General features: G+C 46.4%; 1 protein-coding gene and 1 pseudogene across 4 annotated transcripts in view; both read right to left on the bottom strand.

The window, feature by feature from the left end:
- Nucleotides 1–26,387, bottom strand: part of Rptor (regulatory associated protein of MTOR complex 1) — a 258,920-nt gene that overhangs the window by 129,873 nt on the left and 102,660 nt on the right. For 2 of the 4 annotated variants that reach the window (XM_027425467.2, XM_027425468.2), the window contains exons 4-5: nucleotides 22,647–22,805; nucleotides 3,162–3,308 (exon numbers count right to left, since the gene is read on the bottom strand). In XM_027425467.2, the coding sequence (XP_027281268.1) occupies nucleotides 3,162–3,308; nucleotides 22,647–22,805 (306 nt within the window). The remainder of the gene's footprint in view (nucleotides 1–3,161; nucleotides 3,309–22,646; nucleotides 22,806–26,387) is intronic. The other 2 variants (XM_027425469.2, XM_027425470.2) reach the window with 2 other exon arrangements.
- Nucleotides 2,707–2,848, bottom strand: LOC113831693 (annotated as a pseudogene).

Below are 26,387 nucleotides of genomic sequence, written 5' to 3'. Positions count from 1 at the left end.
ATCAAAATCAGGCTTGGTGGTGGGCATCTTTACCCACTGAGCCATCTGGCTGGCCCATTTACCTTTTCTTTTGAAATTGGGGTTCCCCTAGCTCCCCCTCCCAGAGCGGATGGGGGGCTGGCTGTGAACCCACCAAAGTAGCCTAGGCAGGCCTTGAACTTGTAATGCTCCTGCTTTGGCCTCCTGAGTTGCTAAAATCACGGGCTTGTATTATTGGGCCTGCAGATCCTCTCATCCTTAAAGAGAAGCACTAATGGCTTCTGGTTTGTGTAAGAGCAAGAAGTCCATGCACAAACAAGCTAAACTGGTGTTTCCAGGCAGAAATGGGGCAACCCCCCCCCCAGGCCAGAAGAGGGAGAGGCAAACAGCACTCCCCCACACCCCCATGGTAGCACCAAGAAATATCTTATTCATCACAAATGTAACCTCTTAACTTTAAAGGTGACACAATTGAAGCACTTGCATTTTTTAAAGAGCAGTGAGAGCAGAGAGACTTGAAGGTTCTCTTTCATTTTCCCATTAGGAAACCATGTGATACAATAAAGAAAAAATGGGGGAGACTCCTGAGTGGCAGATCCACATTTCCTGGCTCAGATGAAGCTTCTTCACTCTGCTGCAGTGGCTCCAGCTCGCTGTGACGAAGCTGCCATCTCCCTTACCTACAGTTTCCCTCTGAGAGAGAGAAGACTCAGCAACCAAACCCCAGGGCCCCAGAGCAAGTACTACGCCGCCAGAAAATGAAAGCAGATAATCAACCCTTAGAACTTATGTCACTCATGTGTGTGTTTGCATTTATTATTTGGGGGCTTCTGGGTGTTTACATTTCATCATTTTTACTCTTTTCTACTCTCCTCCACACACTACAGACGTATTCCCCAACTGAATCTTGGTTGCTATGAGGACAGGCAGAAGGCACAGGGATGCTGTCACCCCCTGCAAGTGCAAACCAGAGCAGGAGCAAAATGCTTCACTCCAAAAACCAATTAGTGAACAATTTCTATCAGTTCACATATTGTACAACATATATTGCAAATTTACAAAGAAAATGGCTAGCTCAGAGATGCGAAGAATGTTGGATTAGGTCTTTAGTTACTGAAAACAGGACCCACATAGCCTAGACTGGCCTCAGACTCCTGCCCCTCCAGCATGCAGCACTGGGATTACAAACATGTAATCCCACCACACCCAGGTCAGGAAATACACTAAAAGGATAAGTCTAACAATTTACATCAGAATGTTTTTCTATGCAAGAGAGTGAAATGACTAACTAAGGTATTAGCTGGGAGCCAATTTTATAAAATTCTATGACTCTAATTTCCGCTGTTTATGCAAGAAACTGAACAATGGCCAATAATAGTAAGTGTGGAAGAGAAACGCAAGCTCAGGATACATTGTAATTATAAAGAGAATGAAGATAAAAGCTGAGCTAATTATGAAACACACGGCATATGTAACACAGCACCTACTTCCATGTACCACATCAGCAACACTTTTTCCATTTGAATCCCCTTCATGATGAATGAGTCTACTAGACTGTTTAAAAAAAAAAAAAAACACCTCCTAAAAATGATGTATGTAACTCATTGTGTTGCCGTTAATGAAGTGAACAGAGTTTGTGGCTGATTAATCCTTGGCAACATACAGAGAACACACAAAGCCCTGACAGCGAAGCACCGGAGCTGGGAAGCAGGCCTTTAACAAGAAGCTTGAGCTGTAATTGTGCCTCTGCTGGAAGGGGAGAGGTTCCTGCCCAGTGTGGTTTAATTAACGAGCCTGGTGAGCTGGCTGCTTCCCTTACCACTCCCCAGCTCAGGAATAGGCTGAGAGTCTAGCAGGATTCTTTGGTACTTTTATTGATGTTATAAATGAAAAAGAAATTCTTTACAATATTCTTACTTGATAACTGGAGACACAAAGTGCCTCTTGGCAATGGGGTATTTACTGCTGATAGGCAGGCCCACCCTGGGCAAACCCAGAGGGAAAGGCTGTGAGTGGGACAGGAAGCTGGTGACACAAACCCTGGTTGTCCCCAACTCTTCTTGCCAAACACAAAACAAAGAGGCCAGTGAGCAATGATGTGGCACTCGGTTTTACGGGTATTTATCAGTCACTCTCCTGCAGTTTCAACATAAGGGTAAATTTACACATATAAAATATTAAACAGTAGACATGTTAACTTTCAGTTCTACTAAACAGAATTTCAAATTTTGTTGCTGACTCCTCTGGTACTCTCCTCTGATGAAATGTGAAAAACAACAAACACATTAAAATTGAATAGATCTGAAAAGGCTTTAGGAAACTTACTGAAGGTAATTTTTGTTCTTGGATTGAGAATTTCCTGTGCTGCAACCAATCAGAATTCATGAGCCCCCAGAGGCCTCAGAGTATTTTCACTAGTGCTTCTGTGCAGCCCACTGGATGGAGGCCGCTTAATTGAAACTGCCTCTTCAATTTCTCTTTAGAACTCACTGTTTAATTTAACCATCAAATATTAATTAAAACAACCGGGCAAAACATCACTTCATTATCCAAGCAGCTCCCAAACTCCAATTCTTGACAATGGACCTAACCCAGCAGCTGTTTTGGTTTTGCCATTTAGTTTGGTTGGTTGGGTTGAAAGACACAAAACTTAAAAGAAAAAAAAATTGAACAACAGCAAAGGACACATGTGAAAATGAAGAAACGAGCCCATCCCCCCCCCTTTTCCAGGGGAGAGAGAAAACACAGTCCCCTGCTACCACAAATTTGGGGAAATCGAAGGGGTCAGCACATCCAGAGTGCAATGGATAAGCCTGGTCCTGGGAAAACCACCTTCGTGATCACAGTATCTCCCTTGCCAGCTAAGTGTGAGCCCATTCTTCTTAAAACAAATGTGTCTATAACAGTTTAAACTAACTTTGAGAGCAAGACCACTCAAGTACAAATCTGCCCTATTAATATTAACATTAAAGTGGCATGCACTGTGGCTGTAAGAAGCAGCTCTCTGCTCTCATCAAATGCACAACCTCAGCCTCAACACACCAAATCTTTCATCACAAAAACACCCAGTTTCCCAATATCCCTGCAGCACCTCATCTACACTGGCTCAAACAAGCTCGTGCCTACGCACGCGTGCACACAGTCATACAGGCACTCACTATGCTGGCCTCTGAGCACCTCACCTCCAGCTCTTGCTCCCTCTGCAGTGCAAACTGTTTGAAGGACTTCACAATGAGGCCAGCGTTGGAGCAGTCGTAGACAAAGATGGATGGACTGCCCATCCATGTCTGCAGGTCATATATGGACAGAGGGATGTACTGAGTGTAGTTCTGGAAAACAAGCACAGGTTACAAGGTTATGCGGACATGTCAAGAGCTCTGCAGCCATTCCTTACTACCAGTCACATAAAACCACACACCAAGCTCTACCTCTATTGCTGAGACATCACGCCAGCAGCCTTTATACTCTGGGTTCAACAGCACCCTGCGTGCTGGACAGCGAGTGTGAACGCACATCCACTACAGAAGCTCTTTCTCCCAACCCCCAACCACAGCCTATGCACAACTCTCTTGAGTGAGGCCCCTTCCTTTTCTGTGGCTGCTCTGCCCGTGTGACAGATGGCCCTGAGGAGTTGAGTTCAGAATCATATGGTTTCCTCACTGGCACTTTAATTCCAGAGCACTCTGTGAGTTTGGCTCTGCACAGTGTTTGTGCCGATCACAAAACAGTGACATGTTAACACTAAGTGACTGAGTGACATACTTTCTGGACACAACGCTATGTTTACCTGATTGCCAGTAGGTAACAGGAGAGAAAATTCCAATCCAATGAAATGCTTAAAATTTCAAGCCAATATTTTAAAGCAATTATTCCAAAACAGAACCAAACCAAAACAACAACAAAAAGCCACCCCTGCTTGGGCATGAACAGTGTAAGCAGTGACCAGGCAGTTGGCTCTTAGCAGCTAAGCCACAAAAAATGACTCTGGGGTTGCCTACAGCTCAATAGAAGACAAGACAGTCAAAGGCCTGCAAAGAGGAGTGTACAGGTGGCTAGCAGGAGCTTGCCACTATACAGCAAAGGGTCAGGCACAGTCTTCTCCCAAGGACAAAGCAAAGTGCTGCCAAAAGGGGTGTGTGGCCATCCCCAGCTCTGGTGAGGAGCCCTCCATCCATCCAAGGCTCTGCCTCTTTCTACTGTCATGCTGTCCTCCTTTGGCAGATTGTTTACAATCACAGGACTCTGAGAGCGAACACCTGGAAATGTTCTCTTTAAATAAACACTCCCAGAAGGATTCTAAAGACACCAGTTCCCCACCAATGGCTCTACACAGCAATGCTAGCCCCATCAAGATGCCCGAGGGGATTTTCCTCTAACGGAATTTGACAGGCTGCTTCTAAGGCAAGCGAAGAAGAGAAACACACAAAATTAGGGGGGAAAGTTTAATAAAGAGTAATGAACAGAGATTCGCACTACCAGATATTAGATAGGCTATAAATTTATGTAATTACAGGCTGGTATTAGTGAGGGCGAGACAAACAAATCAACAGAGAGAAGGCCCAGAAATAGACCCACATATATAACTGTAATGAAACCTCATTTTAAATCAGGAAAGAAAGAACAAATGATTCAATGCATGATGCTGGAATCTAACTAACCATTTGATACAGCCTCACAGAATCTGCACCCAAAAAAGGAGAGTGAATTTAAAAAGTGTAAAAGAGTATTTTTATTTACTTAGGTGTAAGAAAAACCATCTTAAACAAGGCACAAAATCTAGAGGTCTAAAAGAAACAAGATATAAACATACACTTATGACTGGCAGCTTCAGAAGGAAGGAATCACAACAAAACTGCCAAGAAATTTATGTTTAGAAGGTGTGTATGAGCTTCTGCTGCAGACCAGCAAAGGTTGGAACAACAGCAAATGAAATGCACAGCAAATGAAGTAACAAGAGCATTAATGGTGGTGATCTGGGAGCAAGCTATGCAGCAGTCAATTGATGACGGCAGAGAGTGAGTCAATCTATTTCCCACCTACACAGTTCTATCTGCTTCTCCTCAGCAGGATGAAAGGAGAGATCAAAGATAAATAATGCTTCATCATGGCAAAGATGTGTTTAACCTCAGTGTTGATAGGAGTAGAAATGGATGAAAAGTCTCTGGAAGACAATTAGTGATCAAATTTTAAAATCTCCATCCCTGGGCAGTGGGGTACAAGCCTTAATCCCAGCACTTGGGAGGCAGAGGCAGGCAGTTCTCTGAGTCAGCCTGTTCTACAAGAGCTAGTTACAGGACAGCCAGGCTCACACTGAGAAGCCTAGTCTCAAAAAACCAGAACCCAACAAACAAAAAGAACTCATCCTTTTATCAGCTTCCACATGTCCCTACAGAAACTCTAGCATGGGGGGCTGGAGAGATGGCTCAAAGGTTAAGAGCACCGACTGCTCTTCCAGAGGTCCTGAGTTCAATTCCCAGCAACCACATGGTGGCTCACAACCATCCGTTATGAGATCTGGTGCCCTCTTCTTGTGTGCAGATATACATGGAAGCAGAATGTTGTACATATAAGAAATAAATAAAATAAAATAAAATAAAAAAAGAAACTCTAGCATGTATACAAAGAACACGGAAGGGTGTTTGGAGCTTACACTAGTAAGATTGTGACCCCTGTGGCCTGTTATCTATATTCTGCCCTTCCATCATGCAGGACAACCCTGGGTGAGGATGTCCCAGCTTCCTTTCTGTTAAGAGTATCCTCCCAGAGTATGGCCAGTAACATGTGACTAGAGTTCAACATCCCACATCCCAATCATAAGCGTTGTTCTCAATGCTCACCTTGGCCAGTCTGTGGTCACGCACAGGACAGCAGTCAAGGGAAGATAGAGCTAATCTGAGAAGCCTGGGCCCCAAATGGCCCACAAGGGTTTCATACAGAGACAAATATAAGTCTACTTACACTCCATAAACCCTCAAATGAAGAGGCTGAGCCTACAGCTCACACAGATCCTCACAGAGTTCCTGTAGCCAGCCCCTAAGAAGGCGTGGCTAAGTAACTTGGAGAATGCTACGCTCCCTTTCCCCATTGTTGTCACTTAGGATAGTGTATATACCTAGTTAGGAATAGCTTCCTATTGTTTATGGTTCGGTTTGGAAGGAGGTGTTCAGGCTTGGACACCTCTTTCAGATGACTTTAGGGTTTAGTTAAAATAGATAGTTAGGAGGTGACATAAGCAGATTGTTGTATACTGTTAAGTTTTAATCCTCTTTTAGACTAAAAGGGGAATTGTAGGGGAAGCTGTAGCCACGCCTTCTTAGGGGCTGGCTACAGGAGTACCTGAGCAGGCTTGTGAGGGCGTGGTCAGAGTGAGTAGGGGCTCTGCGTTTTCGGTTTCGGTTTCTCTTTGCTGCTTGCTGGACAGACTACCACCGGCTGGCTGGTTCGCTCTGTAAGTAAGGCTTTTCCCTATTAAATACCCTTATATTTCTACCTGACTCCGTGTTGGTAATTACCTACTATAAGTTCCTATAGAAGAATCAATAGGCATGTGGACAGGGAGGCAAGGGCCTGCGGCCCAGCTACTTGAGAGGCTGAGGCAGGAGGACTGCATGAGCTCAGGAGCTTGAAGACAGGCTAACACATTAAGAAAGACCTGGTTGCCAAACAAAAACAAATAAACCAGACACAACAAGAGGTAGAGTAGAGCTGATTCTCCCACACTCTAGAGTGCTGTGCCCCATTATAAGCTGAATTTGTTTTTACAAACAGTCATGTGGAAAGGTACGGGTAGCTTCTTGCGGGTAGCTTCTTGATTGCTGAAATGCAAACTTCACACACACACACAGACACACACACTCACACACACACAGACACACACACACTCACACACACACTGGGTTAAATACGGCCCCAGTTTATGTGCCAAAGCTGAGCTGTGAAAGTGAAGCAGCCCTGCTTTAGCACCACAACAATGAAGTGACTACACGCTGGTGACTGAGCTGACCGTGCAGAAAAGAGGCTGTGTCCAGCGAAGGCCCATCAAAGCTATTCCTTTTACGCGTATGTTCTGTGAGACTCTTCACAAGACAGGGTGCACACAGGACTCTCACCTCCTGCTGGGAGGGAGAGAGTGGGCATGCTCTGGGATCCCAGTGGCTGGCCTCAATGTCCCTCTCAGCTACAGTACATGAACAACGTTCCATCTGTGATGCAGGAAAGGTCTCCCAGCACTCCCAGGCGTGGGGGTGGGGGTGGGGGTTTGCAAAAGTAACCCTGTAATGTGCAGAGCCCAACACCAGCAGCAAAGACTGCAGCCGCCTACAGTTGGCTGTTTGCACACTCTGGGCCCCAACAGGAATGGGGTGCAGCTTACCGAGTCTGTGCAGCTGCTGATGGCCAGCCACACTGGCATTCACATTGTGTCCCAAGCCCACAGGGCCCACAAGCAGCAAACAAACATGAAATAAAGTAAGTCTGCTCTTCATATTTACTCAAATGCAAAGTTACATTTAAATTTCTAAATCACCAAGTCAATTAGTGTTGATTTATTAAACTAATGGAGGCCAGATGTATTAGAAAAACCCTCAACAACTTCCACTTTCATCTTCCTTGACTCAACAGCAAGGTACAGGTTACCAGCCATGCAGACCCTAGGAGCCTTCTCTATTTGCTGGTACCCACCCATAAGGCAGCATGGCAAAGAACCCTACAACTTCCACATTGGTCTTGGCCCTGTACCTTTAGTTATGAGGGGCTCTCACTGCATCCCATCCATGTGGGTGCCTCCCAGAGTGGATGGCTTCAGTACATCATCATGCCTCCATAGAGACGAGCTACGAGATAGGGAGGAGGCCCCGAACCCTGTCTAAAAGCAGATTCCTCAGTGGTCACTTCCCACCGTGACATTTCTCTGCTTCCATCCCTTACTCAAAACTGTGGGTTGCACCATACACAGCTGCATCTCTGGCTCTTACCAAGCCAGGTCAGAACCACTTAGCCCTCAATATCTGAAGGGTCTCCAGACGTTGCCAGATACCCCTAAAAAACAAAAAACAAACAAACAAAAAAAAAACAAAAAACAAAAAAACTTTCCCTGGCTGAAAAGAGAGACCATTTCATCAAAACCATTAGCTGTGTGTTTTAGTGAGACAACAAATTCAGAAAGCTGTGATCCCCCTTGGAGAGCAGAACCCACAGATTTAAATCACCATGAAAAGAATGACCTTTGAAAGCTAACCTTCACTAGCCAGCAAATGGGGCTTCCAGTACCCATCTTGGAAAGATCACTGGGGTTTGTCAAGCATCAGGCCAGAATTAAGGCCCTACAAACCATACAAGTGCGGCTTCAAGCACAGCTTCAGTACCAAGCGGACCAATACCCAGTAGCAGCAGGAACAGAAACCAAGGAAGCTGCTGGGTAGTGGTGGCGCACACCTTTAATCCTAGCACTTGGGAGGTAAAGGCAGGTGGATCTCCATGAATTTGAGGCCAGCCTGGTCTACAGAGGGAGTTCCAGGGAAGGCTGCAAAGCTACAGAGAAACCCTGTCTCCAAAAACCAAAAACAAGAAAACAAACAAAATCCCACACACAAAAAAACAAAGAAGCCACATGCTTATCAGGAACATGGCTCTGTTCCTAGAGCACAGCCCAGCATTCAGAAGCAGAGACTGGGAAACAGCCAGGGGCTGTGAACAAGAGAGGGGGGCTGGATCCACACCCACCTAGACTGAAAGAGCAGGGAAACCCTAACCAAAGAGCCCGAAATGGGTTTCACATATATATTCATTAAAATCCACTTTCTCAGAAAAGTGTGTTGGCACACACCTTTAATCCCAGCGGATCTCTGTGAGTTTGAGGCCAGCCTGGTCTGCCGAGTTAGTTCTAGGACAGCTAGAGCTACACGGAGATAATCTGGGGGCGGGGATCCACTTACTCTGACAGATTATATTAAACCCTGGGAGGAAAAATCCACTTGCTTTATCAGACTGTCACTATAGACTGCTTCAACCATAATAGCAACCATGGCTAGGAAAAGCCCAGCCTATAAGAGTGCAGAGAGTATCTCTCCGTGAAGGCCATATCTCAGGAACTTGTGAGCCAGTGGCACCTATGAATTCAGCACCAGGGAATGCATGTGCTACAGCACTAGTAAGCCTTCTGGAAAGAGTGAAGCTAAACTGATTTCAGCTGTGGAGCAGATGGCAATGCCCAACAGCTCCTATACCTGGCACTGCCACAACAATGAGCATAGAAGAAGGCAAAGGTGACCAATAGGCCACCATGCAGGAAGGGCCAGTCAGGACTACAGTGGGATGGGGGGGGGGGGGGCGCGCCGGGATCTAGTTTTGTGCAGTGTGTGTCCCCAGTGGGACAGTATGGACAACAATGTGGCATTGCAGCTCCACTGTTGCACCCTGGACAGGCAAACCTGATCACATGGCAAACAATGGTTTCGACATGAAGCAAAGGAGTGCCACCAAAAACTTCTACCGGGTATGACTGTGGACGATGGACACACAGAGAAGAATCACTAACTGATGGCATGGGGATGTGGGTAGCCTCTCCTGGGCCTGGACACTGCATTAGACACTCAGAAACACCATGATGGCCACCAACTGATCTTTTCAACACCCGATTAAACACTCAGTGGTGGTTTTTTTCTCGGCATCAGTGTCATAATGTCAGATGCAGTTTTCCTGGGGGAGGGTGCATGGTGAGGCTCTGCTCTCCTGTCTCTGGGGACTTGGCCTGGCTTCTGACTCACCCAGAAACAAGCCCAGACAGCAGGTGACTCACATGTGACCAGCTGCAGCCCGATTACCTCTTTTTCTTGTGCTCTCTCTCTTCCTCCTTCCCTCCCTCTACCTGGCTCCCATGTCTCAGAGAAAGCAGGGTTCCTTGGGTTTTCCTAGTCAACAGCTCTTGCTCTCGGCAGTCAGCATTTCCCATATTGTCCCCTTTGTCATGCTTCACTGTGCCAGGGGACAGGTACTCTCTGATTATCCACAAGCAGAGTTGCCTCCTCCTGAAACAGCAACTTCTCTTCAGCTGTCTCTTCAAGCATCACCTAACAGCGTCCTCCAGGCTCACAGTCTTTCCATTTGTTGCAAAACTCTCACTACACTATAGAGCACAGGCCGTTCAAGACCATCAGCAGAACTCTTGCAAGGTCAGCCTGTTCCAGCCCCAAGTCCCCCCCCCCCCCATCTCTGTCTCTGTCTCTCTCCCTATCTCCCCCCATTTGCTCACTGAAGTTTACATTGTCTACAACACACAATGCCCAAACACAGACCACCCTAACACTGGTCATCTCTTGCAAAACTGTACCCAACTCTAACCCACCGCAGACACCTTGATGCCAAGAGCCCATGTCTTGGTTTCTAAGTACGATTCTTGGGATCTGTGTGAAAGTGTCTCAATCAGAGTTGATTACAGAGGGAATACTGGGGGAACTTGCAGCATCTTGAGGAGCTGTAGAGAAGGGACTCGAAGAATAATAGACACATCAAAACGTGGTGCAATGTGAGAATCAAAGGGGGAGTGGGGGGGGTATGAAAGGAAGGAAAAGAAACAGGCCCTATCAGATACTAGAGCCATGTTGATGCTGGTGGCCAAGGATAGAATAATTTTTGAATAGAAAAATCGTATTATTAGATCATAACACAAATAACAAAATGTGCAGGGACTGGAGATATGGTTCAGCAGTTAAGAGCACTGGCTGCTTTTCCAGGGGACCCAGGTTTAATTCCCAGCAACCACATGGTAGCTCTCAACTGTACCTCCAGTTCCATGGGACCTGACACTTTCACACCAATGCAGATAAAATACATTTAAATAGTCTGAGGAATGGGAGGCAGCGGTGTCTCTACTGCCGTGCAGACGAGGAGCTGGACACTGCTTAAGGACATGCAGCATGCGTACAGCCCCAAACTGCCTTGGTTATCCACCCATGACCAAGGAGAAACCAAAGCAGCAACTGGCAAAGCCGTGAGGTGGCACCACTAGCAACTGTGAGCTGGTTCTCTCCTACCACATCAGTCCTGGGATCCAACTCAGGTTATCATTGTGGAAACAAGCACACTCACACACACTGATTTTCTTGCCTACCCAAACATATAGACAGAAGGATTCTTTATAAAGAAAATTAAACTAGCTGGGCAGAGGTGCGCACGCCTTTAATCCCAGCACTTGTGAGGCAGAGGTGGGAGGATCTCTGTGAGTTCGAGGCCAGCCTGGTCTACAGAGCAAGTGTTTCAGGACAGCCTCCAAAGCTACAAAGAAACCCTCTTGGGGTGGAGGGGGAGGGGGGGAAGGAGGAGGAGGAAGTAAAAACTGGTGTCAGTAACAGCGGAAAGAATCCGTGAATCACAGAGCGCGTTCCAAGTAGACTGTCTGTCTGTCTGTCTGTCTGTCTGTCTGTCTGTCTGTCTGTCTGTCTGTCTGACGAATCAGTCGCAGCACTGCTCTACAGCACAGGCCCATCTTGGAAACAGAAGCCTGGTTGAAAAAGTTAGCTGCACCACACTCGATAACATTTAAATAAATGTAAAAAAAAAAAAAAAAAACTTAGTTAGGCATGGTGTCCTTCACCTACAATCCCAGGACTTGAGAGGCTAAGGCAGCAGGGCAGTGGTTTAACCCTGTCAGTGCCCAAGTGACTTTCTGAGAGAGGGGCATTGAGTACTGGTGGTTCCAAGGAAATCACCCTCTGACAAAGACAGAATACATTTCTAGCTTTAATGTTACCAGGTTCAAACCCTTGGAGTTTTCACCTAGAATGCTCCCCACAGGCCATGCACCAAACACCTGCCGCTCAGTGTGTGATGTAGTCCTGATCTTTTTTTACTCCTGGGCAAGAGGTGAATGAACCTCCCCTCCACACAGTCTCCTCATGGTGTACTGTACTCCACAGGCCCAAAAACAGGCTGACTGTCAGGTGCCTGTCACGGCAACAAAGTTAAAATAGCAGTAATTCCCAAGAGTCAGATTTCTCTTTTAGTATTCACTGTCCCAGTGTAAACACGTGTTCTAAATTAAACACGGCTGGGGTCTGCAGCTGCTGCGGCTCTCAAGTAATCAAAGAAGAGTTAAGATGTGTTTCTAACCACATATCCAGGAATTCCAGGAACAATAAATGCTGTAATGAACCCATGTGAAATCAGTAGCTACATTTAAATATTTGAAGCCATCCTGGTAAAGTGTAGTAGCTGCACACCTGGCTCATGACCACCCCCCACACACACAGTAATTGGAGCTTGGAGCACTCAGACAGCTGCCCAGCCTTCCTTACCAAGCACATGCTGCTGCCTAGGGGCTTGGGTCATGCCCGAGAACTGAGCAAGAGAAACTCAAGAGTGAAACACAGCACCAGCTCTGCCCATTCTTCAGCAGAAGGGGACACAACACAAAGGGGTGACTACACTTACAAGCATACATGAGGATGGAAAAGGCAAGCTATCTAAGACATGAGCAGTGGTATTATTCATTAACAAACGAACAAACAAAAACAATCAGGGGACAGCATAGAGCACCTGTACCAGTCCCCACATGACCAAGATGCCCAGCAGGAAGGCCAGCAGGAGCGGTGAACAAACAAGAGGGAAGGGGGAGGGAAGTAAGGGTCCACCTGAAGAAAAGAAGGGGAGATGGTGAGGTTGGCTTAATCACACACAGTATCTGCCCAGGTCCTAGCTCCCTTCTCAGACAATCAGAGGGACACCGCGTCAACTGTCTTACAAGTGTAGTTTTTTAGTGGCTCTGGAACCGTCTGTTTTAAAAATGTTGTTAAAATGTGGGTGAAGGTAACGATACCTTTCAGCACCAAGGAATTTATTTATAAATTTATAAAGAAAAGAAAATGCCAAAGTTTTCTGGGATTTCTCTAAAAAAAAAAAAAGATTTTTTTTTCTGAGTGCCTTCTACTACTGTAAGCAAATGAAAGTAATTCTAAAAAGACAGGGGTCAAGCTCACAATACAATTAAGGCTTTCGTCTTGGACTCTTCTGCATTCGCACAAAGTAACAATTTCAATAAATGATACTGTCTGGTGTGGGTGACATAATTATAAAAGCTACAAATAAATTTTCCAAAGAATGCATATTTTAAAATCTATGTGATCAGCCATGCAGTGGTGGTACACACTTTTAATCCCAGCCCTTGGGAAGCAGATACAGACAGATCTCTGTGAGTTGGAGCCAGTCTGGTCTACATAGCAGTTCCAAGACAATCAGGGCTACACAGAGAAACAAACAAACAAACAAACCAAAAAGGCTATGATCTGTCTTTGAACAGAAGCAGCAGCTAACTGCTCCTTACCAGAGGACAATGCATCTATCTATGTAATAGTGACGATGTCGTGTAAAAGACTCACAAACTGTATGTGCTTGTGTCTGAGCATGTATGTACGTATGATCATGACAACAGTATCTGTAGCTGTGCAATGCACGGTTCCTTAACTGCAAGAAAGGAAAGACATGGGCAACGAAAACAACAACAAAAATGTTAGAGCCCTCAGCCTTAAGGACTCAAAGGTCCTGAAGTTCAACATGGAAGTCACTGACAGCCAGGTCTGCCTCACAAGTACCACTTCATGACACCCACAATTCTGAGCCATCCTCACCTACTGCTGGCTAGTGAGCATCCAGGAAACAACTTTGTGTGTGTGTGTGTTGGGGGGGGGGGTATCAATCTCTAAGGCATGCCCAGAAAGCAGGCATGCAAACGCCACCTACAACAGGGACAGGAACCAGGTGGGGAGGTAGTCCCTTGAGCAGTAGAGTCCCAGCTGCCGAGCACCCCATCTTTACAACAGGACAGTCTGAACCTCATCACTTTCTCTGTGATTGATGCAACTTCCCCAGCTACCTCCACATTTTTTCTTGTTTCTCCTCCCTCTCTGGCTTAGTGTTTTCTGCTGCTATGACAGAATGCCATCCATTAGGTAACAGATGAAGAAGTGGACTTCCTCCCAGTTTTAGGATGCTGGTACGTTGGTACCTGCTGAGGCTTCTTCCTGATTCCCAGATCTCTCTCTTTCTTCAGGCCACATACTGGGGACATAATGCCATCTGTCCCACATCTCATGCACCAAGGCCAACATACTACCCAGGCACAGATGACAGCCCCCCAGCCCCTCCTTATTCCTGTTGCTTCAGCCTAGCCACCGCCCAGGCCTCAGCTGCTGCCTGCACTTCTCTTGCAGTTCACCACACTGTCCACCACTGACTGACTCGACACTCAAGTTCACCTTGGTGGCTGGATTTAGTAGATTATGATTTTTGTCCTCTTGCTGTCTTCCCAAATCCATGCATCAAGCAGCAGAGGGAGAGATCTCAGAAGCCACCTGGCCGCGCACCTCCCCCCAGGAACCTGTGACGCACCATGCTGCATCTTCTGTCCCTTCCAAGCCTTGGTATAGACTCAGTTCTCACAGCTCAGAGTCTCCTAACACTGCAAGCTGTGTCTAAGAGCCGCACCCCTCGGGAGAGGGTTCCACTTGGCTCTCATTTGGAAGACTTGGTGGCTGACTACAAGGGGTCCCTGGGAAGAAGAGGGGCTCGCTGCTTATTGCTAAGCTGGGCTCTGCTCCTCTCAAAGGGCCTGTCCATCTTTCCCTCTATCACCCTGAGTTGTGACAACACAGTCAACAGTTTTCCTTTAACTTGACTTAAAGACCAATAACTGGAAGGAAACAGTCTTTGGTTTTAGTGTGGTCTCCTGAGCAATCAGACACTGTGAGAGATGCTGTGAAGAGCAGGCCCAGCGTCTGATGGCATTCTGGAAGTGGGGGACACAATATGGATATAAACCAAACAAAACTTAAAAAAAAGTATCCTACATTAAAGTGTAAACCATAAAAACTCCAGTGCTCGGTGCATCAAGCAGAGGTGAGCAGAGACACAGCCTGCCTTCTATGTGACGAGGCTCTCGCTTTGCAGGCAGAAGTCACTCGGCGCTCCATTGGGTGCACAAAGATCAGAAACAGCGTCTGTCATGTTGGACTTTGTAGAGCAGAGAAAAAGTCACACTGAGTGGGAAAAGCCCTTCTCTGTAAAGGAGAAAAGAGGGTCCAAAACTAGCAGGAAGTATCTATCCAAGGAGCAGAATGGTGCTTCTCCCTGGTGGATACTGTACCTCATTATTGCTAGTGGCTATAGCTGTGGTGCGAATGGCCTGACAGACCAGGAAGCCAAGGACAATCAAGTGTTGAACCTGGGTTTCTTCAGAAGTCAAGGGAAGAACTAGAGACAGGTAATGGTGATTTACAGAGAAAAGTGTGGAGTTAAGACAAATATGCTCACAGTGTTCTGAATATTACCTTTCCCTACCATGTATTATTTATAATAGCACTAACTTCATGGTGGTTAGTGGAGTAGATTGTTAGAGTCGATGGATTTAGCAACAGGTCTGCACAGTGTCACTGAGGTTTTATGTTATCTGAATCTGGATAAATACCAGACTGTCTCCAGTGAACAATCACGTGAAAATGGATTCTATGAAAGGATCAATCAACAGGACAACATGGTGAAAAATAAAATGGATCTTTGCACCAGAAACAAATCTGCTTTTACGACCAACTAGACACTGTCGGGCTGACCCACATGGCAGGAGACAAGCCTCTTGGATGCTAGGGACTGAGCATCTCAGAACACAAAGACACACACACAGGACCACAGGGAAGGCACAGAGGACTAAAGAGGAGTAGCATTTGGTACATGCCAGAATCAGAAAGCACACATCTGCCACACCCTCCATCTCTACTTCTACTTGCGGGCCACCACAGTGCCCCGCTGTGACTGGGGTTAGAGCTAAGGCTTTGAGACATGATACTGCTCCATAGTCCAGGCTGGTCTCAAACTCTGGATCCTCCTGTTCCAGCCTGCAGAGTTCACCATGACACTGAATGTGTTTCTATACTTGTTGGGTGGACGCTGCCTCGTTCCTCAGTAAGTCAGGGTGACCGATGACATTGTTCAGATCTTTTCCATTAAATAGGAAAAATTCTGTTCTGCTCGAGTTTTCTTTTTGGGAAGTTTGAACTACCGATCTTCAGCATCTGTACACCCAGGTAAGTAGCAAGCTTGTGCCCTTTTTTCTGTCCAATCTGCTGTGTTTCCAGCTGATGCTCAGTGTGGACACACAGGGTGCCTGCTTGTCATCAGGACATGCCTCACTTGATCCCTAGTGGTTCCGATTGGCGACTGTTAACATGACTGCATGCTGGCTAGGAGTGACTCTGCAATGGCAGAATTACTCTCTTCACTTGGAGTGCCCTTCAATTCTAGCTGCACCTCTGGAGATGACACATTTCAGCTTGCTTTCCCCATTCTGACATAAAGTCACAAAGAAGCAAAGAAACTAAACCAGAAGCTGGATACCCTGGAGAGTAACTGATCTGAACTCGTCAGTAATAAAAACAATGTCCACTACTAATAAAGACAAGCCATAAACTGAAAATACCTACAAAGATACATTGCTGACAAGGACCAATGTCTAAAAGGCACAAGGAATTATTAAAGCCCAGTAGCATTTTGTTTTTCAAGCGTGCAAGCCCGGGATGTAGCTCAGGGGAGAAGCTGCTCAGCACACAAGGCTGTGGTTCCACACTACAGGGTAAAATGGATCTGATCAGACACTTTAGCAAGGGAGACAACAGACCACAGTCAGGCATATGAAGAAATGCTGAACGCTAACTACCCTGCCACAAGTCAGGACTACTCAGAATTATAAACTCAACAGCCGCAAGATCCCAGTACACATTTTACAGAATGACTATAATCCAGAATGCTGACAGTGCCAAGGCAGGCATATGTGAACCAAAGGAAGCCTTCACTCAGTACTGGTGGAAAGGCAAATGGCATAGACACTTTGCAACAAAGTCTTGTAGTACAGAGTTAAATATGCTCTGACCATGTGCACCAGCAATCATGAACCGAAAACTTAAGTCCATATCAAATGTTAGGAATCCTAAGTCAGGAAGCAGAAGCAGAAAGATCCATGAGCTCAAGGCCAGCCTGGGCTGCATAAATACCTGTCTCAAGAGCAGAGGTGTAAGCAGTATTATTCATAACTGGGGCACTGAGCTGTTTTCAGAGCTGAATGCAAAATGCAGAATTATCTACTGGTAAAAGAGGAAGAACTGGACAATCCAACCATAAGACTTGGAGAGCCTTGAACACAACTCTGAAAGGAAATGTGCACACCAGATGGCAACAACGACAGTGCCTTCTGGAAAAGATACAGCTAAAAAGAAAAGAAGGAAGGGGGGGAGGGAGGAGGTGGAGGAAGAGAAGGGGGAGGAAGAGAGCAGTGGAGAGAGGTGGAGCACTGGGGTCTCTAGGACAATGAATGAATTCTACTTGGCACTGATGCTGGGTGACCCACATATACAGCTGTGATAACACAAGACAATTGTGAACAACAGTGATCCTTAGCTAGTGTAAAGCAGGACATAGCTAGTAAGTGTACCACAGTGGCTCATCAATCCTGGCAACTGCAGACAACAGGGACAGACTCTAACGGGGGCTCCAGACTGTTCATTGTCTATAGAGTCAATAAAGCATTCCACAAGTGAAGGCCTACTAATGTCTTTAAAGACTGATCCAAACTATGCTAACTCACCAAAGGAAGTCATTAAATTAAAACTTCACTTTATAAGCAGCCAAAGTCAGAAGAGAAACTGGGGACCAGAAGGCTAGCACACAGTGACAGAGGCTAGTCAGCCTGGAGAGTGGGCACAGGCATGAGCCCTGGCAGATTCTGTGGGATAGCTGGAAGGAGATGTGTGTGGGTGCTGTAAGAAACCAGACTGTGGGACTGACTGGTGGTGATGGCCCTGGCGATTTAACAATACTGTGCTTAGGAAGGAAACACCCATTCAGGACACTACACTCCATGGAGCACACACGGTATACATGAGGTGTTGCTGTTCTGTATACCTTCTGCAGCACCTCAAAGCTCAAAGCTGGATACAGACAAGATTGATACAGGCACAAGTGCCCCTCATCGGAGTAATTAAGGACAAAAGGAAAGCTTGTGTGCTCAGCCCCAAGAACAAAAGACACATACCACCACCGCTACCTGGACAAACATGGTGGCAAGGGATATTTTGAGCAACAAGTGTCAACAAATTCAAAGGCTTTGTTGAAAAAGTGAGAAGACATGAACACACACTTCTAATCAGGAAAGGTGCTACAGACTTCACAGCAGTAAAGCTTCTAAACTTACAGAGAAGCAAAGTTTCCTATTCGATTTCTCAGGCCACAGGATATTGGTTACTCAAGCCAGACAAACACAAAAGTAAGAAAAATCCAGGGAGAGCTCACCAGGAAACACAGAGTTAAAGCAAATATCAGCAAGCTGAATAAAATCATTTGTGACACAAGTGATCCACAGTGACAAATAAGCCTTCTGAGAATAGGTGTGTAGCACATGACGGTGTCACATGCTACCGTGCAGGACTGTGTCAGTTTCAGCAGAAAAAGCATGCTACCAACCTTAACAGAAATACACCAAAACAATCAATGACTTTAGAAAAGGCAACATCTCCTCATAATTAAAAACAAGTAGGAATAGATCTTTTTTAATCTGACACACACCACAACAAAGGCTTCGGAAGAATCAACATTCATTCATGATTCCTGACACTGAGGTAGGAAAGTTCTTAAGCTGATAAGTAATTGTTTCCCCTGGGTGATGGTGGCACATGCCTTTAGTCTCAGCACTTGGAAGGCAGAGGTAAGTGGTTCTCTGGGAGTTCAAGGGCAGCCTGGTCTATAAAGAAAGCTACCTAAACAGCCAGGGCTGTTACTCAGAGAAACCCTGTCTCAAAAAAACAAGAAACGAAAAACAACAAAATGCTTACATCTTCCCCTTTCCCACAAAAAGTCTCCTGCAGACCTCACAGGGACAAAGTGTTCCTCACAGAGGAGACAAGGTGCCTGTCACTGCTTCCTTCTCTGGGAGGCCAGCACTGCAAAACAAGTGCAATACATACAAGGCACAAACCAGGGGAAAGAAATGAAAACAGCCATTTACAAATGACATCATCTATCAGGAAAAGCAACAGTAAGCACTGACAAGACATGAGAATCTGTAAGAGTTGGGAGACCAGCTTCCCCATATACCCCAGTAAGAACATAAGAAACATACACTCTTATGACAGACACTTTAAAAGACTTAACACTGTAATAATAATCTGTAGCCATAGATGACATATTTCAACAAGCTTTTATTTTCAGATTTACTTTTATTCTTACGGGAGGGAGGGAGGAGGGAGGGAGGGAGGGGAGGAGAAGGGTGAGAGGGAGGGAGGGAAAGAGAGAATATGCCACATTAAAGTAGCTACCTAGGGACTGGGCAGTGGAAAGCCTGAAGCCAAGAGTTACAGGTGGCTGTGAGCCACAATGTGGATGATAGGAAGTGAACTTGGTTGGGTCCTCTGGAGAAGAAGCAAGTTCTCTGACTGCTCAGCTATCTCTCCAGCCCCAGAAGTCTTAAGGAAACAAATGAATGGATTCGGTATTTTCTTACTAGACCAAAAGGCCAAGATCAGCCAAAACACCAACAAAGAGTGCCCATCCCCCCAAACTAAGAAACATGAAAACCAAGACACCTGATTGGCACAGAACCTAGCTCAGACACACCCAAAAGCTGAAGAAACCTGACTCAGGTCAAAACTGGCATGAATGATAAGGCAGCAGTAGGCTGTAAGGATGAATGCTACATATGAAAAAAAGTTCTGGGTACATTAAAGACCTAGCTGTAATTAATTAAACACAAAACTTTGAGGAAGGCTTAGGTGCCATGCTGCTGCCCCTGAGAGAACAGCCAGTGTGACCCGCCCATCATAGGATACCGAAAGCAGAATGAAAAACAAATCATAAATTTAGAGAAGACAGTCACAGTTCATAGGATGATGAAGTTTCTGCCTAGAACATGGGTAAGACAAAAGGAGACAAGGCAAGAAGAAAGGCTGTGTGGCTAGCAGTCAGAAGAACTCATATTCAACAGGTTCCAAGAAAGCTTACTTGTAAACAATGAACCTTTTCCAACATGCGGCCAGCACAGTGAGAAAGAAGGCCTCTGGGACAGAGGGAAGACCCATCGGATGCTACCCTGTACACAAGGAATGAGAAGGGGGCAGGCAGAACACAGCGCACCATACTGCTGTGAAATGAGAGGACACCTACCAGCACGGGTAGTCACTGGGGGTTGAATCTTCAGGAAACAGGAGAAAGCACATATATGAACGGCAGAGAGAATCCCAATCCAACGAGAAGAAACACTGGAACCCTGTCTATGCTCAATCCTAATTCACCATAGTCCAGACTCAGTGTCTGCAACTGAGGGAGTCCACATATACCAAGACCCTATATTTTTACCCTCAGGATGGCCCCAGGGAATCAACTTAAAACCACCTGGGACCCATGCTATGGTTTGAACTTGAAATGTCCCTAAGAAGGCCAGGTGGTGGTGGTGGTGCACATGTTTAATCCCAGGATTCGGGAGGCAGAGGCAGAGGCAGGTGGATCTCTGTGACTTCGAGACCAGCCTGGTCTACAAGAGCCTCCAAAGCCACAGAGAAAGCCTGCCTCAACCCCCCCACCCCAGCACCACACCCCCAAAAAAAGAAATGTCCCGAAGAGGCTCGTGTGTTTCAACAAATTGGTTCCCAGCTGGTGGTGATATTTTGGGAGACTGAGGACATGGGTATTAGTTGAGTGACTTGTGGTCACTGGGGTCGGGCTCGAGGGTTAGAGCTTGGTGCCACTTCTGGCCTGGTTTTCTGCTTGCAGGTGGCACTACTCTGTAATGAACAGCTGCTGAACACTTCAATCGGCATGTTTTCATGTCTCCCTGCCACAACGGCATGAAACCAAAATAGGGAGATAATTGGCACATAAAGTGCTTACGGCACAAGCATGCAGTGGGAAAAGCCAGGGCAGTGATGCATGTGTGTAAGCCCACGTAAAAGCCAGGTGCAGTGGTGTAGTCTGCAACCCCAGCACTATGGGGCTTGCTGGTCAGGCAGTCTAGCCAAAACAGTGAGAGAAGATTCAGAATAGACCCTAAGATTCAGAAAAGACCCTGTCTCAAGAGGGTGGTCAATTGAAGACAACCCACATTGACCTTTGACCTTCACATGCATTCACGTAAGACCATACCACACGCATACCCCAAACACACACACACACACACACACACACACACACACACACACTACCTTTTAGTGCGCGCGCGCGCGCGCGCGCGCGTGCGTGTGTGTGTGTGTGTGTGTGTGTGTGTGTGTGTGTGTGTGTGTATTTACATATTCATAAGCTGAAGTAAACCGTTCCTCTCTGCAGATACGATCTGATATGGGACAACCAGAGAATAAGGAGCTTGGATTCCTATGTGCCCTCACATCAGTAGAGAGGAAGGATGAGAAGGGCACACAGGCTCCAAGTCTCCATTCCTGAGTTTCTGGGGGTTCATGACACCATGTTCCTTTAAATTCTGCCTCTTTCCTAACTGGGCTAGCAAGATAGCTTAGAAGGCTACATCAAGCCTGACAGCCTGAGTTCAGTTCCCAGGACCCACATGCTAGGAGGAAAGAAACGACTTCCAGAAGCTGTCCTCTGACCTCAGATGTATGTTGTGGCACATGTGCAATCCCCCCATGTTTATAATATAAATGGAATCTATGAATAGAAATGGAAATAAGACATTACAGGTGGTAATAGACCATATAAGGGAAGCAGGGCTCTACCCCTCAGAGGGAACTAACTGGATCTTGAACTTCAGGCCCATGTTCACTGCACCTTTGGGGAAGAGTCTGAAACCTACTCACAGGCCCTCTGTAGTCTCACCAGGTAGCAGTGCAGGGACAACAGGATGTTGGACATTAGCAGGAAGCCCTCTACCAGAAAATGTGAATGGCCAGTGATACGCTTGCTGTGTGTGTTTATTCTGTAGGAGGAGGCAATCAAGCAACTTCTGCCATGAGGAACCAGAGAAAGATGCTTATCACTTGTCCAGTCCTGACACTATTGAGTGGCTTGACTGAAATCTAAACTCACTTTTGCTGGCATCCAAAAATCAAAGCTCAGAGACCTCCAGAACCACCTTTCATACACAGCAGAGGAGTGAGGTCAGCGTGGCAGGCTGCTCGCCACAGCATAAACATCTGCCCCATAGAACGTGTGACACGCACCCCTCAGTCCAGCGTGGGGCAGAGGTGCTTCCTTCCCTCACCCTCTAACTCTGAATCAAGGCACCACTAGAGGCTCAAGCTCTGACCTTCAGAAAGGCTGAGGGGCAGCTGGGCACCAGCTCTTTAGAATACCCACAACAACTTCATTTCTAAGAACATGCTGGTTCTCTGACACTCAGGAACCAGAGAAGACTGCAAAGACTGCACATGAGGTCCACTCATAATGAGCATCAGCCTCTCACTGACAACAGCAAGCCACACCCGAAGCCTTATGATTCCTTCATCAATCCATCCTCCAAAAGAAATGGCTCCTCTGCCTCATCATCCTCAAGGAGTCCCAGGCTGCTGTTCTCCAAAGGCTGAACAGATAAAACACCCAGGGTTCAGCAACAGCTATAGGCAGGAGACCTCAGGTAACCCCCAAGCTGACAAGCCTTCTGGAGAAGGAAGAGTGGAGGCTGAGGGCCGGCCTACCTTGTTGAAGACCCAGACTTCTCCATTCACTGTGGGCCTGGGCACCCCGTGGCCATTATAGTGGAAGAGGACCCGCTCCTCCTTGGCGTTCCTGCGCAGGGATGTGCAAAGCTTCTTCACTTCATCCACCGTGGGGTCGAGGCTCTGCTTGTACCGAGCCTGTGGTGGGAAGAGAAAGAAGACACTTGTCACACGCTGGTAGGGGCTAAGCTAACTACCCGGAGCAGCTGCGGGGTCTTGAATGAGAGGCTCCAAGCTTTTACATTAAAAGTGAGCACCAGCCCACAGATGGTGGTGCACGCCTTTCATCCCAGCACTCAGGAGGCAGAGGCAGAGGCAGGCGGATCTCTGTGAGTTCAAGGCCAGCCTGGTCTCCAGAGTGAGTGCCAGGACAGGCTCCAAAGCTACACAGAGAAACCCTGTCTCAAAAAACCAAAAAGAAAAGAAAAAGAAAAAGTGAGCACCAGTTAGTTAGAAGAGCATATGGTCATGTGGTCTGTTTTCACGAAGAACAACTATAACATTCAACACGAGTTAAAGACAGCTTGTCACATATCACACAAGTCAAACACACAAGGGATCCTTCTGAAGACCAGAGGGACTGCCTTGAAAACTTGAGAACATACAGCACAGAGAATTTACTCAAACAAGGGTCTGCAGTGTACACAGAAGCAATGGCAAAGTTACAAAGAGACAGAAGCAATGTCTGACTTCATACAGCCCTCCTCCATTTCTCAGTGGACACTGAGTGCCTAGGGTGAGGCTCTGCAATGAACACCAGGGTCTTCAAACATATTAATCCTAAAAATCTGTCAGCTTGGGAGGTCGTTCCAGCTTCCGGTAAATTCTTCAGTTTCTTTCTTCAGTTTCTTACAGTTTTCACTGTACAAGTTAAATTTCCTTTCCGTGTTTAGATGCAGTTCAAGGTTTGGGTATTTGTTGTTGTTGTTGTTGTAATATATGATGAGATGGTTTCCTAGATTTCTTTCCCACTATCTATGTTCTGGTGTATACGGCAGCGACTGAGTTGTATATCCTGCTGCTTTGCTTTGGTTACCGTCCCGAACAATAGGTGAGACGCTATAGCTGAAGATATAACACTTAGATCACAGAGCGTGGAGGACGCTTCATCCCCGCTATCTAGCACTCATGGCGGAAAGGCGCCACGTATTCCAAAGAGAAAGAAAAGTCAACCGTCTTATGCAGCTGTGAACCCCGCAAGCTACAAAGCAACTTCACCTGCCAAGATATGCAGTGGCACAATAAATAGTGTCACGGATGTTCTATGCACGAATGCTATGTTTTGATTGGATTTAAAATCCACTCTACAAGACCAAAGCCACATTTGGTACCACTAATTAGACAAAACTCCATGGCTGGCTAGGTCATGGGCCGCCCCGATTGAAGAGTCTAATACTGTTACTCACTCTGCTCTCTAAGCTCTTGTCTTTATACCCATAGATTACTGCATTTTTACTGTCATCAGAGAAGTTCCTTTTGCAATAGATAGCAATTAATGCAGCCAGTGCTCAGAGACTAAGAAGAGGCTATGGAATGCTTAGCTCCAAGTGGAACATCTGCATCACATGCCCTCTTTAGAGGCTCAAAGGTCATTGAGGAAAAAAAAAAATCTTAAGCAGCAAAAGAAGCAGCCCTAGTGTGGAGTCTCTGGAGAAGGGGTATATGAACCTGAACAGAAGTGCCAAGGAAAACCACCTAAAAGTGAAGAGACCGCTTTGCAGGCCCCAAACCTGAGAAGCACTTAGAAGAGACCCCCTCAGAGTTCCTGAGATGACAATCCACCAGCACCTCACAGAGTCATGCAGTCCTTCTAAGACTGTTTAGCAGACTACTTCAGTCAGCATGGAGCCATGATGAGGATGCAGTCACTATTGCAAATGACTAAGTCAACTACTCTAGCAAACTGACTTCATTGGTTGTTAAAGAGAAATAAACAAACTGACAGCTCAGGGAGCCAGTCCATGTAGTCCGTGGAGCATGCAGAAGGTTTAGAGGGCGGTCTCTGTATCTGACCTGTCAGCAAAGAGCATTCGAGTCACACAAAGCACCTGCAGGACTGGGCAGTCTAGGGTCAAAGTGGAGCTCCTCTCAGGGTTTCCTCACGAGACCAGAATGCAGCTCATAAACAAAGCGGGTGGCATCACTAGGACCTGCAGACTATGTGGGGCCAGCACTACTGACAGTTCAGTGTGTACCCTTCAGTACAGTGTGTACTTGCCCTCTCTACAGCTTGAATGACATACTACTAACAGCTAGGATGTTCAGTGACACCAGATTGTTAGTGACATTAATTATTATAATTAGTAAAGGAACAAATCAAAATGATGAAATGCTATCTGACATCAAAGTGACATAAGTGAATGTCAACACAACTCTGTGAAATGCTATGGGAAGTGGTGCTTGTGTGCTGGGCAATGCAGAGCTCATCAGGCCTTTATGGTGCCTGGCGGTGCCAGGCACAGGCTCCACTTTCCCAAGAGGTCAGAATGGTGGGGGTCACCCTTGGCTCATCACTGAATTTGTGTAATGAGTGACACTGCTTAGAGGACACGGACTCTGAATTCTGAACACTGTTGTGGATATTTTTGACACTTCCAAGACTGCCAATAAAGGGTGGAGCTAGCTACTAGATGACCAGAATCAGTCATACAGGTTTTGAGGGACCCAGAACACATAGACACACAGGAAGTGGTAGGGAGGGGCTAGAAAGATTCTCTTAAGAGGCCCTGCCACTGAGCACTTGAACGGGGTTTATGAGCAGTGGCTGGCATGCTACTGGAGGGAGACTAGGCCAGGCTGCAGGCATGAGGCTCCGCAATCACCCATTTCTCATATCTCATCCGGTCTCAGAGCTGTTCCCACACAGAAGGGTCAGTATATACATTACCTGTCTTGAAGTTTTTCTTTTCTCTCTCTGTTTTTTAATTCATGTCTGTGGCCAAGCTTTTCAGGAAGTCTATCTACCCCGATCAAATCTGGTCTTTATTAATTCTGAGGAAATCCACAGGTTTTTTTGTTTGTTTGTTTGTTTCTTGTTGAAATAAAAGCAAAGCCTCTCCCCCAATGCAACATATTTTCTGACTTCCATTTTGAAGCAAAGACATTTTATATATAGGTTGGTTTAATTTAGCAGTTTCCATAATTCAATGTCTCTCAGCAGCTATTGTTTTTTGTTTATCAACATTTAAAACATTCAAAGTCAACAAAGCACCATACAGGATCCAGATACCCTTTACTAAGTGCCTGCACTACACACTTGTAGGATTGTCTGACCAAGTGAGCCAAACCTTAAATTTGCCAAGCTGCAGCCAGGTGCTCTGCTTAGCACATGGCCTGGCAGCTGGTTCCACCTACTTCTAATGGAGTACAGGACTTCGGCTTTCAGAGCAACGGGAAGGAGGGCAGGGCCACCAGCTCAGCTGGAACAACAGTACCAGTGGTTATCTTGTGCCTCGTGGCAAACTACAGAAATACTCCTCTCAACACTGGGTCTAGTGTGTGTGTGGGGGGGGGGGGGGGCTGCAGAGGAGGGAGGATCTTTGTGAGTGAGACCAGCCTGGTCTACAGACTGTCTTCCAGGACAGCCAGGACCAGAGAGGAGGGGAGGGAAGGGAAGGGCTGGGGAGGGCAGGGAAGAGGAGGACAAGACACCACATAAAGCAAAGAGAGCACTCCAGAATGACACCGGAACTGCCCTCCAGAAGCAATGCTCATTGGCTA

Source organism: Cricetulus griseus, chromosome 7 (assembly GCF_003668045.3).
Source record: "Cricetulus griseus strain 17A/GY chromosome 7, alternate assembly CriGri-PICRH-1.0, whole genome shotgun sequence".
NCBI lineage: Eukaryota > Metazoa > Chordata > Mammalia > Rodentia > Cricetidae > Cricetulus > Cricetulus griseus.
Note: the sequence above shows the minus strand (reverse complement) of the source record. Positions and strands in the feature narration are given on the sequence as shown.